Source organism: Ovis aries, chromosome 3 (genome assembly GCF_016772045.2).
Source record: "Ovis aries strain OAR_USU_Benz2616 breed Rambouillet chromosome 3, ARS-UI_Ramb_v3.0, whole genome shotgun sequence".
NCBI classification, from domain to species: Eukaryota; Metazoa; Chordata; class Mammalia; order Artiodactyla; family Bovidae; genus Ovis; species Ovis aries.
In genome coordinates, this window is record NC_056056.1 from 105,165,315 (window position 1) to 105,180,643 (window position 15,329).

At 41.8% G+C, this 15,329-nt stretch overlaps 1 protein-coding gene across 2 annotated transcripts in view; it reads left to right on the plus strand.

The window, feature by feature from the left end:
- The window catches only part of ACOXL (acyl-CoA oxidase like), a 372,099-nt gene that overhangs the window by 250,435 nt on the left and 106,335 nt on the right, over window positions 1–15,329 (plus strand). For both annotated transcript variants that reach the window (XR_006059556.1, XM_042248150.1), the window contains exon 14: window positions 11,760–11,869. Coding sequence is in view for 1 of the 2 variants with exons in the window: in XM_042248150.1 (XP_042104084.1) it covers window positions 11,760–11,869 (110 nt within the window). In the remaining variant the exon portion in view is untranslated. The remainder of the gene's footprint in view (window positions 1–11,759; window positions 11,870–15,329) is intronic.

The following is a 15,329-nucleotide window of genomic DNA, read 5'->3' on the forward strand; positions in this document are numbered from 1 at the left end:
CAAAAGCTGAGAGAATTCAGCACCACCAAACCAGCTCTCCAACAAATTCTAAAGGATATCCTCTAGACAGGAAACACGAAAAGGGTGTATAAACCCGAACCCAAAACAATAAAGTAAATGGCAATGGGATCATACTTATCAATAATTACCTTAAACGTAAATGGGTTGAACGCCCCAACCAAAAGACAAAGACTGGCCGAATGGATACAAAAACAAGACCCCTCTATATGCTGCTTACAAGAGACCCACCTCAAAACAAGGGACACATACAGACTGAAAGTGAAGGGCTGGAAAAAGATATACCACGCGAATAGAGACCAAAAGAAAGCAGGAGTGGCAATACTCATATCCGATAAAATAGACTTTAAAACAAAGGCTGTGAAAAGAGACAAAGAAGGCCACCACATAATGATCAAAGGAACAATCCAAGAAGAAGATATAACAATTATAAATATATATGCACCCAATATAGGAGCACCACAATATGTAAGACAAATGCTAACAAGTATGAAAGGGGAAATCAACAATAACACAATAATAGTGGGAGACTTTAATACCCCACTCACACCTATGGACAGATCAACTAAACAGAAAATTAACAAAGAAACGCAAACTTTAAATGATACATTAGATCAGTTAGACCTAATTGATATCTATAGGACATTTCACCCCAAAACAACGAATTTCACCTTTTTTTCAAGTGCCCATGGAACCTTCTCCAGGATAGATCACATCCTGGGCCATAAATCTAAACTTGATAAATTCAAGAAAATCGAAATCATTCCAAGCATCTTTTCTGACCATAATGCATTAAGATTAGATCTCAATTACAGGAGAAAAACTATTAAAAATTCCAACATATGGAGGTTGAACAACACACTTCTGAATAACCAACAAATCACAGAAGAAATCAAAATATGCATAGAAACTAATGAAAATGAAAACACAACAACCCAAAACCTGTGGGACACTATAAAAGCAGTGCTAAGAGGAAAGTTCATAGCAATACAGGCATACCTCAAGAAACAAGAAAAAGTCAAATAAATAACCTAACTCTACAACTAAAGCAACTAGAAAAGGAAGAGTTGGAGAACCCCAGAGTTAGTAGAAGGAAAGAAATCTTAAAAATTAGGGCAGAAATAAATGCAAAAGAAACAAAAGAGACCATAGCAAAAATCAACAAAGCCAAAAGCTGGTTCTTTGAAAGGATACATAAAATTGACAAACCATTAGCCAGACTCATCAAGAAGCAAAGAGAGAAAAATCAAATCAATAAAATTAGAAATGAAAATGGAGAGATCACAACAGACAACACAGAAATACAAAGGATCATAAGAGACTACTATCAGCAGTTGTATGCCAATAAAATGGACAACGTGGAAGAAATGGACAAATTCTTAGAAAAGTACAATTTTCCAAAACTGAACCAGGAAGAAATAGAAAATTTTAACAGACCCATCACAAGCACGGAAATTGATACTGTAATCAGAAATCTTCCAGCAAACAAAAGCCCAGGTCCAGATGGCTTCACAGCTGAATTCTACCAAAAATTTCGAGAAGAGCTAACACCTATCCTCCTCAAACTCTTCCAGAAAATTGCAGAGGAAGGTAAACTTCCAAACTCGTTCTATGAGGCCACCATCACCCTAATACCAAAACCTGACAAAGATGTCACAAAAAAAGAAAACTACAGGCCAATATCTCCGATGAACATAGATGCAAAAATCCTCAACAAAATTCTAGCAATCAGAATCCAACAACACATTAAAAGATCATACACCATGACCAAGTGGGCTTTATCCCAGGGATGCAAGGATTCTTCAATATCCGCAAATCAATCAATGTAATTCACCACATTAACAAATTGAAAAATAAAAACCATATGATTATCTCAATAGATGCAGAGAAGGCCTTTGACAAAATTCAACATCCATTTATGATAAAAACTCTCCAGAAAGCAGGAATAGAAGGAACATACCTCAACATAATAAAAGCTATGTATGACAAACCCACAGCAAACATTATCCTCAATGGTGAAAAATTGAAAGCATTTCCCTAAAGTCAGGAACAAGACAAGGGTGTCCACTTTCACCGCTACTATTCAACATAGTTCTGGAAGTTTTGGACACAGCAATCAGAGCAGAAAAAGAAATAAAAGGAATCCAAATTGGAAAAGAAGAAGTAAAACTCTCACTGTTTGCAGATGACATGATCCTCTACATGGAAAACCCTAAAGACTCCACCAGAAAATTACTAGAGCTCATCAATGAATATAGTAAAGTTGCAGGATATAAAATCAACACACAGAAATCCCTTGCATTCCTATACACGAATAATGAGAAAGTAGAAAAAGAAATTAAGGAAACAATTCCATTCACCATTGCAACGAAAAGAATAAAATACTTAGGAATATATCTACCTAAAGAAACTAAAGACCTATATATAGAAAACTATAAAACACTGATGAAAGAAATCAAAGAGGACACTAATAGATGGAGAAATATACCATGTTCATGGATTGGAAGAATCAATATAGTGAAAATGAGTATACTACCCAAAAGCAATTTACAAATTCAATGCAATCCCTATCAAGCTACCAGCCACATTTTTCACAGAACTAGAACAAATAATTTCAAGATTTGTATGGAAATACAAAAAACCTCGAATAGCCAAAGCAATCTTGAGAAAGAAGAATGGAACGGGAGGAATCAACTTGCCTGACTTCAGGCTCTACTACAAAGCCACAGTCATCAAGACAGTATGGTACTGGCACAAAGACAGACATATAGATCAATGGAACAAAATAGAAAGCCCAGAGATAAATCCACACACATATGGACCCCTTATCTTTGACAAAGGAGGCAAGAATATACAATGGAGTAAAGACAACCTCTTTACCAAGTGGTGCTGGGAAAACTGGTCAACCACTTGTAAAAGAATGAAACTAGATCACTTTCTAACACTGTACACAAAAATAAACTCAAAATGGATTAAAGATCTAAATGTAAGATCAGAAACTATAAAACTCCTAGAGGAGAACATAGGCAAAACTCTCTCAGACATAAATCACAGCAGGATCCTCTATGATCCACCTCCCAGAATTCTGGAAATAAAAGCAAAAATAAACAAATGGGATCTAATTAAAATTAAAAGCTTCTGCACAACAAAGGAAAACATAAGCAAGGTGAAAAGACAGCCTTCTGAATGGGAGAAAATAATAGCAAATGAAGCAACTGACAAACAACTAATCTCAAAAATATACAAGCAACTGCTGCAGCTCAATTCCAGAAAAATAAACGACCCAATCAAAACATGGGCCAAAGAACTAAATAGACATTTCTCCAAAGAAGACATACGGATGGCTAACAAACACATGAAAAGATGCTCAACATCACTCATTATTAGAGAAATGCAAATCAAAACCACAATGAGGTACCACTTCACACCAGTCAGAATGGCTGCGATCCAAAAATCTGCAAGCAATAAATGCTGGAGAGGGTGTGGAGAAAAGGGAACCCTCCTACACTGTTGGTGGGAATGCAAACTAGTACAGCCACTATGGAGAACAGTGTGGAGATTCCTTAAAAAATTGCAAATAGAACTACCTTATGACCCAGCAATCCCATGCTGGGCATACACACCGAGGAAACCAGAATTGAAAGAGACACATGTACCCCAATGTTCATCACAGCACTGTTTATAATAGCCAGGACATGGAAACAACCTAGATGTCCATCAGCAGATGAATGGATAAGAAAGCTGTGGTACATATACACAATGGAGTATTACTCAGCCGTTAAAAAGAATTCATTTGAATCAGTTCTGATGAGATGGATGAAACTGGAGCCGATTATACAGAGTGAAGTAAGCCAGAAAGAAAAACACCAATACAGTATACTAACACATATATATGGAATTTAGGAAGATGGCAATGACGACCCTGTATGCAAGACAGGAAAAAAGACACAGATGTGTATAACGGACTTTTGGACTCAGAGGGAGAGGGAGAGGGTGGGATGATTTGGGAGAATGACATTCTAACATGTATACTATCATGTGAATTGAATCGCCAGTCTATGTCTGACGCAGGATGCAGCATGCTTGGGGCTGGTGCATGGGGATGACCCAGAAAGATGTTATGGGGAGGGAGGTGGGAGCGGGGTTCATGTTTGGGAATGCATGTAAGAATTAAAGATTTTAAAATTTAAAAAATAAAAAACTAAAATTAAAAAAAGAAAGATATCTGTGGATAGTCAATGGAAATTTGCTGTATAACTCAGGGAGTTCAAACTGGGGCTCTGTAACAACCTGAAGGGCTGGGATGGGGAGGGAGGTGGGAGGGAGGTTCAGGAGGGAGGGGTGCCTATGGCTGATCCATGGTGATGTTTTGTAGAAACCAACACAACCCTCTAAAGCAATTATCCTTCAATTAAAAATAAATAAATTTTAATAAAGAAAGACATCTATGCTTTCTGGAGCTAATCCAAGAGGAGTTTGTGTAAAGAAATACCTGCATAGTCGTGGCCAACACAGTTAGTCCAAATTAGGACAAGAAGTCAGAGGGCTCAAAAGAATGACTTTGAGAAGGAAATGATTTGTATTCAACAAGTAGAATAATTAAGAAGCAGGAAAATGCTTAGTCATGATGGAAAAGTCATATGGTTCTTCTTGAAACAAGTGGGAAAATAGTTGATCAAGACTCTAGGAAAAACAAAACTGCTCGGCAAAAGCATGTTCCAAATAGGAAGCAAGAGAACTATGTTTGACCTTGGCATTTGGAAGCTTCTTCTCTAGCAGAATGAAAACTGCTTAAGAATGGTTATTTCTGAAGAGACCTTCTAGAGGTAAGGGGTTGGGTAAGAGACTTGCACTTTTTATTTAAGACTATTTAATATGGCCTAAACTTTTTAACTTGGAGGAGACTTGCTTTACAATGTTGTTAGTTTCTGTTGTACAGCAAAGTGAATCAGCCGTATGCATACATGTATCCCCTCCCTCTTAAGCCTCCCGCCCACCCCATCCCACCTCTCCAGGTCTTCACAGAGCGCTGAGCTGAGCGCCCCGGGCCGTCTGTTTTATACATGATAGTATAAATGGCATATGTCCATCCTCCTCTGCCAGTTCATTGCCCCTCTCCTTCCTGCCCTGTGCCCACCTGCCCACTCTCTGTCTGCGTCTGTATTCCTGCTTAGCAAATAGGTTCACCAGTACCATCTTTCCAGATTCCAGATATAATATATGACATTTGTTTTTCTCTTTTGACTTATTTTACTCTGTATGACAGACTCTATACTCATCCACATCACTACAAATGACCAGTTCTGTTGCTTTTTATGCCTGAGCGATTTTCCGTTGCATATGTACATCTTTATCTGTTCTGCCGATGGACAGGTAGGTTGCTTCCATGTCCTAGCTATTGTAAATAGTGCACAATGATCTTTGGGGTACATGTGTCTTTTTGAATTAGGATTTTCTCAGGATATATGCCCAATAATGGGGTTACTGGATCATGTGGTAGTTTTATTCCTATTAAAAAATTTTTTAATTAAAAATTGAGTATATTTAAAACCATTAAAATAAATTGGCCCTCCCTTGTAAAAACACATTTATTGCATTCTTACTCATTGGTGTGAATCAATTTTCACTGTATAAAATAAAGGAACTATGAGTAGAATATAGAAAGAAAAGAAATAGCCCTTCCCTTAAATATAAAAAATAAAGGAGGAAAGAGAAGGAATGAAGAGTGACAAAGAAAGGCCTCACTGAGAGAACAAATGCTGCATGCGAGTGCACGCGTGCACACACACGCACACACGTGCACACACACGCACACACACGCGCACACGCACACGCACACGCGCGCACGCACATGCACACATGCACACGCGCACATGCACGCACACGCACACACACACACCTTACTGTTCTCCCCATCCCCATCGCTGGGGTGAATTCCAGATTCTTCTCCAAGACAGCCTGGACCTCAGGTGCTACAATGGAGCATTGGGACAGGTACGATGTTGGGTGAGGACTCGACCTCAGGCTGTAGAACCCTGACTCCCTCTGCTCCTAAAGGAAGCATACAGTTCCTTTAGAAAACCTGAAAGAACATTCCCTCTGGGGCCCCAACCTTCTGGCTATCAGTGAGTCCTAGCAATCAGCAGGTGGAGGTGTTGAGATGCCAGAAGGAGCGAGGTGCAGGTACTCCTGAAACCAGAGATGGGGGCTGGGGCGACCCTATCACAGGGCCTCGGAGCATCAGTTCTAAAAGAGCTGAGATCTGGCTGCACAAGGAGGGGTCTGAGGAACAGCTGGTATTGGGGTGACCGGACTGTGGATGACAGCCAGTCATCCTGAAAGACCAGCCGCCCTCCCCTTCTGAGGGCCTCTTGGAGAGAAAGAACGAGGGCGTGGGCTGAGGGCCTGCCCGACCCAGCAAAGTCAGAGACAGATAGTTCAACAGATCTTCCGGAGGTTTGCAGGTGGGATCTACAGATGAGCTGTGCAGAATCACCTCGGATGATGGCAGAAGCAAAGAGAAAGGGAGATGTGTGAATGGGCCAGAGGCAGGCAGAGGCCGGCCTAGTGGAGGCTGAAGACCACCATGTGGGGAGCAGACGTAGGGTGGGGACCGAGTCTCAGCCAAGAGGAGGGAAATGGCCTTGGAAAGGCGGGAGGCGGCCGCGTGAAGATTGGGGGTAGAACTTGGCGCAGAGCATTTACAAAACGTGGTCACCCATTCTGGGGCACTTGAAGGGCCTTTGGGATAGTACCCTTTTAGAGAAGCAAGGTAGTTTCAAACAGACGTTCTGGTTTTCTCTTCCAAATCCACTGATGCGTAACAAATCCGGTGCTAATTCTTTCAAAGCCGGATGTTCCAGCATCTGACTGTTGAAGGCTCTTCTCAAGAACTCTGTGTGTGAGGTTTGGGAGAAAGAGAGCCTTCTGAATCTGAGCCTCGTTACCTGTACTTCTGAGCTCGCCAGAGTGGCTTCTTCATTTTCTGTACAGAAATCACTCTTGCTCTCTCTCTCTCTCTGTGTCCTTTTTATTTCCTCCTCCCTCCCTCTCCCTTTCTCCCTGTCCCTTTCCTTCCTTCCTTCTTTCTTTCTCTCCTTCTAGCCAGAGAATCATTACAGATTCTCCTCAAAGAAATCTGACCTTGATGGGATGTCCAGCATTTGAAAGAGGCAAACAGTTACTATACTCAGTGGGAGATAATGCCGTGTTGGCCTTTTCTTCAGCCTCACTCCCCAGGGGACACCTGAATTGCCCTTAGCTAGCTCATGTTGCCAGATGTGGATGGAAGAAAAGCTCAGGACACGCAGTCCCATTTGTGTCTGCCCATCCTCCCGGGGCCTGGAGGGCCAGGTCCAGCTTCTTGGGATGAAACCTGTGGTCAGAAGAGCCTGTACTTAGACGGAAAGGATGAACCTATGGTTACTGAGGGGAAACATGGGGGGAAGGGACAGTTGGGGAGTTTAGGATGGACATGTACACACTGCTATGTTTAAAATGAATAACCAACAGGGACCCACTGTATAGCACAGGGAACTCTGCTCAGTATTATGTGGCAGCCTGGGTGGGAGTCAGGCATGGAGAAGGGACACACGTATATGTATGGCTGAGTCCCTTCGCTGTTCACCTAAAACTATCACAGCATGGCCAGTTGGCTCTACCCTAATACGAAATGAAGTGTTTGGAAAAGAAGAGCCTATGCTGGCTTGCTGCTCTGCTCTCCTTCTTGAGATCCTTAATCATTTTTGGACAAGGTGCTCTGCACTTCTGTTTTGCCCTGGGTCCTATGGCCAGTCCTGCCAAGGGCATGGTCTGGACCCCAGGGCCACAGGTACGGCCACTTGGAAGGAAGCCGTTGTCCTCCTCGGTATAAGCCTGAGTGTTGCCCGCTGCTTGGCTTGTCCTGCTGTAGAGAGGATAACGTAGGCTGACTTTTCCTTAGAGACCGTGCTTTCTATCTTCATCAACTCTAAGTGTTTCTGCTTTGGCAGCAGACACAACTCGTTAGGCTTTTTAATCCAAGTTTCTCTGTAGCTGACATAAATCAGTGAAATACTCAGTGTGTAGACATGCTAGTCGCTTCGTAGATGCCTTGAGAAGCCATTCGACCTAAAAAATTATTTGTAATTGTGCTATATAATCAGTGTTCCCTGATGCATAGGATATTCATTATAAATGCATGTTTGTGATATCATTATTCTGCATAACTACTCAGACTCATGGTTTCCAAATGTCGGCTGTAGGTTCACTTGATTCCTTCTGCAGGTGGGGTCTTTTACAAAAGGCAAGAGTATAGCTGTTTTGGCTGCTCAGTTCCCCAGAGTTCTCTTAAGGAAGGGACTCCTGAGCAGGTGCAGTGGGACTCAGGCCCTGGGAATTAATCAAGTGGATAAAGGAAAATAAAGAGTCTTCATCTTTTGAGCCAGAGAACTGTGTCCAAAGCCGCAGAAACCATCATCTGGAAAGAAATAACATCACAAGTTGTCTTAAGAAAATCTGGTGTAAGTTTTCAAAACACCAGACCTAGAGGATTTGACTATTTGTACTGAGAGGAAATATATTTTATTTTATAAAATGGGTTTCTTTTACTACCAGGTTCATTTTTAAGTAATGAATTCTCTGCTACAACTCAGACATTCAGTGTATACAAATTTTACGGAGTCTCCTAGTTTTGGTCATCGCTATTGCTATGTGAGGGCTTCCCAGGTGGCTCAGTGGTAAAAAATCTATTTGCCAGTGCAGGAGACACTGAAGATGTAGGTTCAGTCCTTGGGTCAGGAGGATCCCCTAAAGGAGCAAATGGCAACTCACTCCAGTATTCTTGCCTGGAGAATCCCATGGACAGAGGAGCCTGGCAAGCTACAGTCCATGGGGTCACAAACAGCACGCACACACATTGCTGTGTAAGATTATCATTTTGGGGGTAATCTGGGTGTCGCTCGACAAAACCTCTCTGTTTCATTTTAATTTTTCAACTTTAGTGTGTATAATTATTTTAAAGTAGAAAATTAAAAATTATATGTGTGTGTTGGGGGGTGTTATATGCTCAGTCCTGTCTATTTGCGACCCCCATGGACTGTAGCCCACCAGCCTCCTCGGTCCGTGGAATTTTCCAGGTGAGAACACTGATGTAGAAAAAGAAAAATTTTTTAAAAAGAAAAAAGAATACTGGAGTGGGTTGCCAGTTCCTACTCCAGGGGATCTTCCCGACCTAGGGATTGAACCTGTGTCTTCTGCACTCATATGTGTGTGTGTGTGTGTGTGTGTGTGTGTGTGTGTTTTATATATTTTATATAATGGCATAATTTATTTATATTTTTCATTTTGTTTCTTATTATATAATGTATATATAGTATATGGTATATTATAACACATTCAGGAACACATATATGAAGTTAAAAAATCACGTCTTCATTGCATGCTCAGTTGAGAGACTGATGGATCTGTCTGCCTCTCCAGGTCATTTATCAAATAAAGTATTGAGTGTAGAGACTGTCCTGACCAAACCCCATGGTAGCTGATAGCTCCAACTCTTTAATCTAAACTTCACCAAAGTGCATCAGCAGCAGAAAATAGACTCATTAAAAAAAATCAGCTTTTCTTGTCTCATGACCTAGAAAAAAAGGAACAATTCCAAAAACGAGGAGCAAAAAGGAAAAAGAAAAGAGCGAAGATCTAAACAGAGGAATTTGATGATATTAGCCAGGCCCCAGTGTGTCTATCTTTTAAGTTTAACACCTAAACTGGATTATTATGTTCTAGAAATTTAAAAAAAAAATAGTTTTTTGGCTACACTGTGCATCATACAGGATCTTCATTCCCCAGGCAGGAATAAAACCCTCACCCCTAGCAGCAGACGCATGGAGTCTTAAGTGCTGGACCACGGGGGAAGCCCCGATGTTCTTCTAATTTTAAATCTAGTTAAAATGTGTTTGTTTTCCCAAATTAATTTGCTTAAATCAGAAAGGTAAGAGCCTATTCATTGGAATAGACCCTGATGCTGGGGAAGATTGAGGGCAGGAGGAGGTTGGATGACATCATCGACTCAGTGGAGATAAATTTGAGCAATCTCTGGGAGATAGTGAAGGACAGGCAAGCCTGGTGTGCTGCAGTCCTTGGGGTTGCAAAGAGTCAGACACGACCGGGCAACCGAACAACAACAAAATCAGAAAGGTGGACGTAGTGACAGAAGTTAAAGGAAATTGTTAAGGAACTGAATGGATCAGAGGAGATGCTGAACACAGAAAAGGGATTTATTTACTCATTCATTTATTCAAGAAAGATTCCTCAACTCCCATAGCCATTTGATGGAGCGAACGTGAACAGACTCTGACCTTGTGGTGCTTACCTTCCGGAGGCAGAAGGATGGGAAAGCAGCGGCAAGTTGTAAGCTCCATGTCCTTGGGTAGCAATAAACTCAGTGTGGAAAAATAAAGGCAGTGGAGGTCTGGAGTGGAGGCGTGGGAATCAGAGAGCAATGTTTAACACTGGGAGTGTTGTTTGTTGTCCACCAAGAGGGTGATGGAGTTAGAGCCATTGTAAATTTAATAGGTGAGCAAAAACAAACGATGTCTTAATCCCAGTGATGTCAGCGAAACTGACCTGGAGTGCCATATCATTTTGATTTTTATTCTAGTCAGAGTTAGTTGATCCCCACGGCCCACCCCTCCCCCACCCCCGCCATTGTCCCTGTCGCTAGCAGTGTTTGATTTTCACACTTACTTTGTAGAGCATGCATGCATGCTAACTTGCTTCAGTCGTGTCCAACTCTTCTCGACCCTGTGGACCATAGTGCGCCAGGCTGCCATGTCTATGGGATTCTCCAGGCAAGAATACTGGAGTGGGTTGCCATGCCATCCTCCACAGAATCTTCCCAACCCAGGGATCGAACCCACGTCTCTTATGTCTCCTGCGTCGGCAGGGGGTTCTTTGCCACTAGCACCACCTGGGAAGCCCAACTGTGTACAGCAGGAACTACAAAAATGTTGATGTCCTTTGACCCCATAGTCAGTATTTTGTGACACGTCCTTTTCTATCCTGAAATGAAGTCATGGGTAATATCTATCTAGAGATATGATTTCAAGAATTCAAGACAATACTTCAAAGAAGCAAAAGGAATGTGTAATAAGCATGACTATATAGTAAGACACTGGCTTCCTTGGTAGCTCAGCTGGTAAAGACTCTGCCTACAATGCAGGAGACCCTGGTTCGATTCCTGGGTCGGGAAGATCTGCTGGAGAAGGGATAGGCTACCCACTCCAGTATTCTTGGGCTTTGCTGCTGGCTCCATTGGTAAAGAATCCACCTGCAATGCAGGAGATCTGGGTTCAATCCCTGGGTTGGGAAGATCCCCTGGAGAAGGGAATGGCTACCCTCTCCAGTATTCTGGCCTGGAGAATTCCATGGACTGTACAGTCCGTGGGGTCACAAAGAGTCAGACATGACTGAGCGACTTTCATATATATATATATAGTAAGACATGGCTCCCCAGGTGACTCAGTGGGTAAAGAATCCATCTTCAATTCAGGAGAGTCGGCTTCACCTGGAGAGGGAAATAGCAACCCATCATGGACAGAGGAGCCTGGTGGGCTATAGTCCATGTGGTCGCAGAGAGTCTGACACCACTGAGCACAAATTTTGCTGGAAGCCACTGGACCATATCTGGCTGCAGCAGTTAAGAACACCCTGGTGTTTGTTACATTTTTCACAAGTGGCTGACAACTGGTTTATAATGTGTGCAGGTTGTGGTTCGGGAACTGCTGGCTCAGTACACTAAGCAGTGTGAAGAAAGACCGGTCTCCAGCGTGCTCCGAAACTGGGCGGAATCAGGGAGTGACAGGCTGAGAACCAGGTATGTGGTCACTCAGGCTGCTACCATCCTTGACCTGGAGTCTTATTCTTGAGCCTGAGTATACAGAACCTTGTACAGTTCACACTTGTTTAAATGTAGAATATTGATATAAAATAGGTAATCAACAAGGACCTAGTGAATAGCACAGGGAACTCTGCTCAATATTCTGTAATAACCTATATGGGAAAAGAACCTGAAAAAGAACAGATATAACTAAACACTTTGCTGTACACCGGAAACTAAAACCACATTGTCCATCAACTATGTGCATGCTTGCTCAGTCGCGTCCGACTCCGTGACCACATGGAATGCAGCCCACCAGGCTCCTCTGTCCATGGAATTTCCCAGTCCAGAATACTGGAGTGGGTTGCCATTCCTGCTCCAGGGGATATTCCCAACCCATGGATTGAACCCGTACCTTCTGTGTTTAAAAAAATACTGATATGTGGAAACATACATATGAATATGTAATTTCAATACGCATGCACCCACAATCCACCTTAAGGACAGAAGACTGCTGATTCTGCCCCTTCTACACGTGTCCCTTCCTTTTAGCATGTCCACTGTTGCAAGGACTTTACAGGCTTTTGTTATTTCCATTTCACAGATGAGGAAACAGACACAGAGGTTAAGCATTTTGCCCAAGATTACATGCCAGTGGGTGACAAAGCTAGAATTTGAATCCAGACAGTTGGGCTCCAGGATCCATGCTTTGGGTTGTTTTCACGGATCTTTCGTGTTATCTATAAGCTTGATAAATAAGGTGTAATGTGTGTGGTATTCTGTAGCTTCCTGTTTTCACTCAATATTTTGTTTCTTAGGTTCATCCAATTTATCATGTGTGGCTGAAGAGCTTCTGTCTCTGCTCGTAATATTTGATCATGTATCTGTGCTACAAGTTACTTATGCTTTCTAATCCCCAATATCAGTGGATATTTGGGTTGTATTTTGATATCTTGCACAACACTCTTATGAAAAATCTTGTACATGTCTTCTGCAGACCGTGGGCAAGAATTTCTACAGGGCTTTCGAACTTAGTTGCCATGACTCAGAGTGAGAAATACGTTGTATGTCACCATGGACACCCACACACCCATAGAGTCCCCTTCCCTTCCTCGCCACCGCAGACACAGATGAAACAAACATGCTGTGAAGCCGTGCTCATCCTAGTACTCGGAATGTTCTCTGATGTTTTTTAATTTTGTTTTTTAAAAATACTGATCTCAATCAGTTAAACTGATTTCGTGTGCTGTTTTAGCGATTTTCAATCTGTTGCCTGAAGAGACACTCCTTAATAGCGTATATTACCCAGGTGTGAAATTGCTGTGTTGTGGGTATGCCAGAGCTGAACTTGACTAGATCACGCCGATTTATTTTTCAAAGTGACTGCATACATTTTTTATCCCCACTAACAGCCTGTGTCTTATGACACCAACATTTGGCATTGTCAGATTTAATTTTTGTCAGTATAAGATAAAGATCTCACACTGTGGCTTTTAAAAGTTATTTTATTTTTAATTGGAGGATAGTTACTTGACAGTATTGTGATGGTTTCTGCCATGCATCAACATGAATCAGCTGTAGGTATACATATGTTCCCTCCCTCTTAAACCTCCCCCCACCCCCACCTTCCTCCCCACCCTCAGCCCCTCTAGGGTGTCACAGAGCACCAGCCTTGGATTCCCTGTGTCATATAGCAAACTCCCACTGGCTGTATACTTTCCATCCGGTCATGTATATGTTTCAGTGCACTCTCTCAAATCGTCCCACCTTCTTTCTCCCCGACTGTGTGCAAGTCTGTTCTCTCTGTCTGCATCTTTGCTGCTGCCCTGTAGATAGGTTCATCAGTACCATCTTATCAGCACCATTTTTCTAGATTCCATATATATATATATATATGTATGTATGTATATGGGTTAATACACCATATCTGGCTTTCTCTTTCTGACTTACTTCACTTCATATAATAGGCTCTAGGTTTGTCCACCTCATTAGAATCTAGTCAGATATTTACTTTTATTTCTTTATTTGACTGCACCGGGTCTTAGTTACAGCAGCAGGATCTTTAGTTGGGGCATTTGGGATCTAGTTCCCTGACTCAGGATTGAACCCGAGCCCCCTGAATTGAGAGCACGGAGTCTTAGCCACTAAACCACCAGAGAAGTCCCTCACTAGGGCCTGAAAATTGCATTTCTCTTATTATTATTATAGTTGAGCATGCTTTCACATTCTCGTTCCCATTTGTACTTCTTCTTATGCAAAATGCTGGTCATGCATTTTGTCAGTTTTCCTGTTTTTGTTTTGTTTGGTCTTGGTCGGTATTGATTTTTAGATGTTACAGCTGTCTTCTCCAAGTTTGTGGCTTGTCTTTTGTTTTCTTTATGATGTCTTCGATTAACATAAATTCTTCAATTACAGTTGAATTTATTAATCTCTTCTTTTATATTCCACACTTCCTGTATCTTGTCTACTTTCTGAAATACATATGTTTTAATACTGTTGAGAGTTTGAGAGTTTCACCTTTCGCCTTGAATTCTTGAATCCATTAGAAATTTCTGTCTGTGGTGTGAGGAAGGGGTTTCATTTCATTTTCTTTCTCCTGTGGGGATTGTCAGTTTTTCCAGCCCCATTTTCTGAATTCTCTGCCTTTCTCTAGTGATCTGGAATGCCCCGCTGGCATTCATTAAACTTTTACATATGTGGAAGTCCATTTGTCCCTAGTCTGCTTGTGTGCGCTTGAGTGGGTTAGTTAGTTTGGCTGCTCCGGGTCTCAGTGCAGCACGCAGGATCCTTGATCTTCAAGGCAGCACGCAGGATCTTTTTGGTTGCGAGCGCAGACTCTTAGTTGTGGCACGCGGGACCTAGTTCTCTGACTGGGGGTCGGATCTGGGCCCCCTGCATTGGGAGGGTGGACTCATAGCCACTAGACCACCAGGGCAGTCCCTGTTTGAATATTTGGAATCTAACAAAATACTATCTCAATTCCACTAGATTTATAACAGTGTAATAGTATTATGTGGTACATATTACATATTATACTATTATATCTAAAATATAATTCAGAATTGTAGTGGCTATTCTGGGTCTTTTGTATATCCTTACAAGTGTGAGAGTAAGTTTGTCAAATTCCTCCCAAAAGAAAAGAAAAAAAGAAAAGAACATACATACAGCAAAAGGACAAATATGATATGGTTGCACTTATATGAGATATTATCTACAGTAGTCAAGTTCATAGAGACAGACAGTAGAATAGTGGGGCTTCCCTGTGGTCTGATGGTTAAGACCTTTCAATGCAGGGGGTGAGACTTTGCTCTCTAGTTGGGGAACTAAGACCCCACCTGCCTAGCAACCATAAAACCCAAACATGAAACAGAAGCAATATTGTAACAAATTCAATGAAGACTTTCAAAAAGGACCCACCTTAAGGGGAAAAAATCTTTAAAAAGAAGAAAGTAGAAGG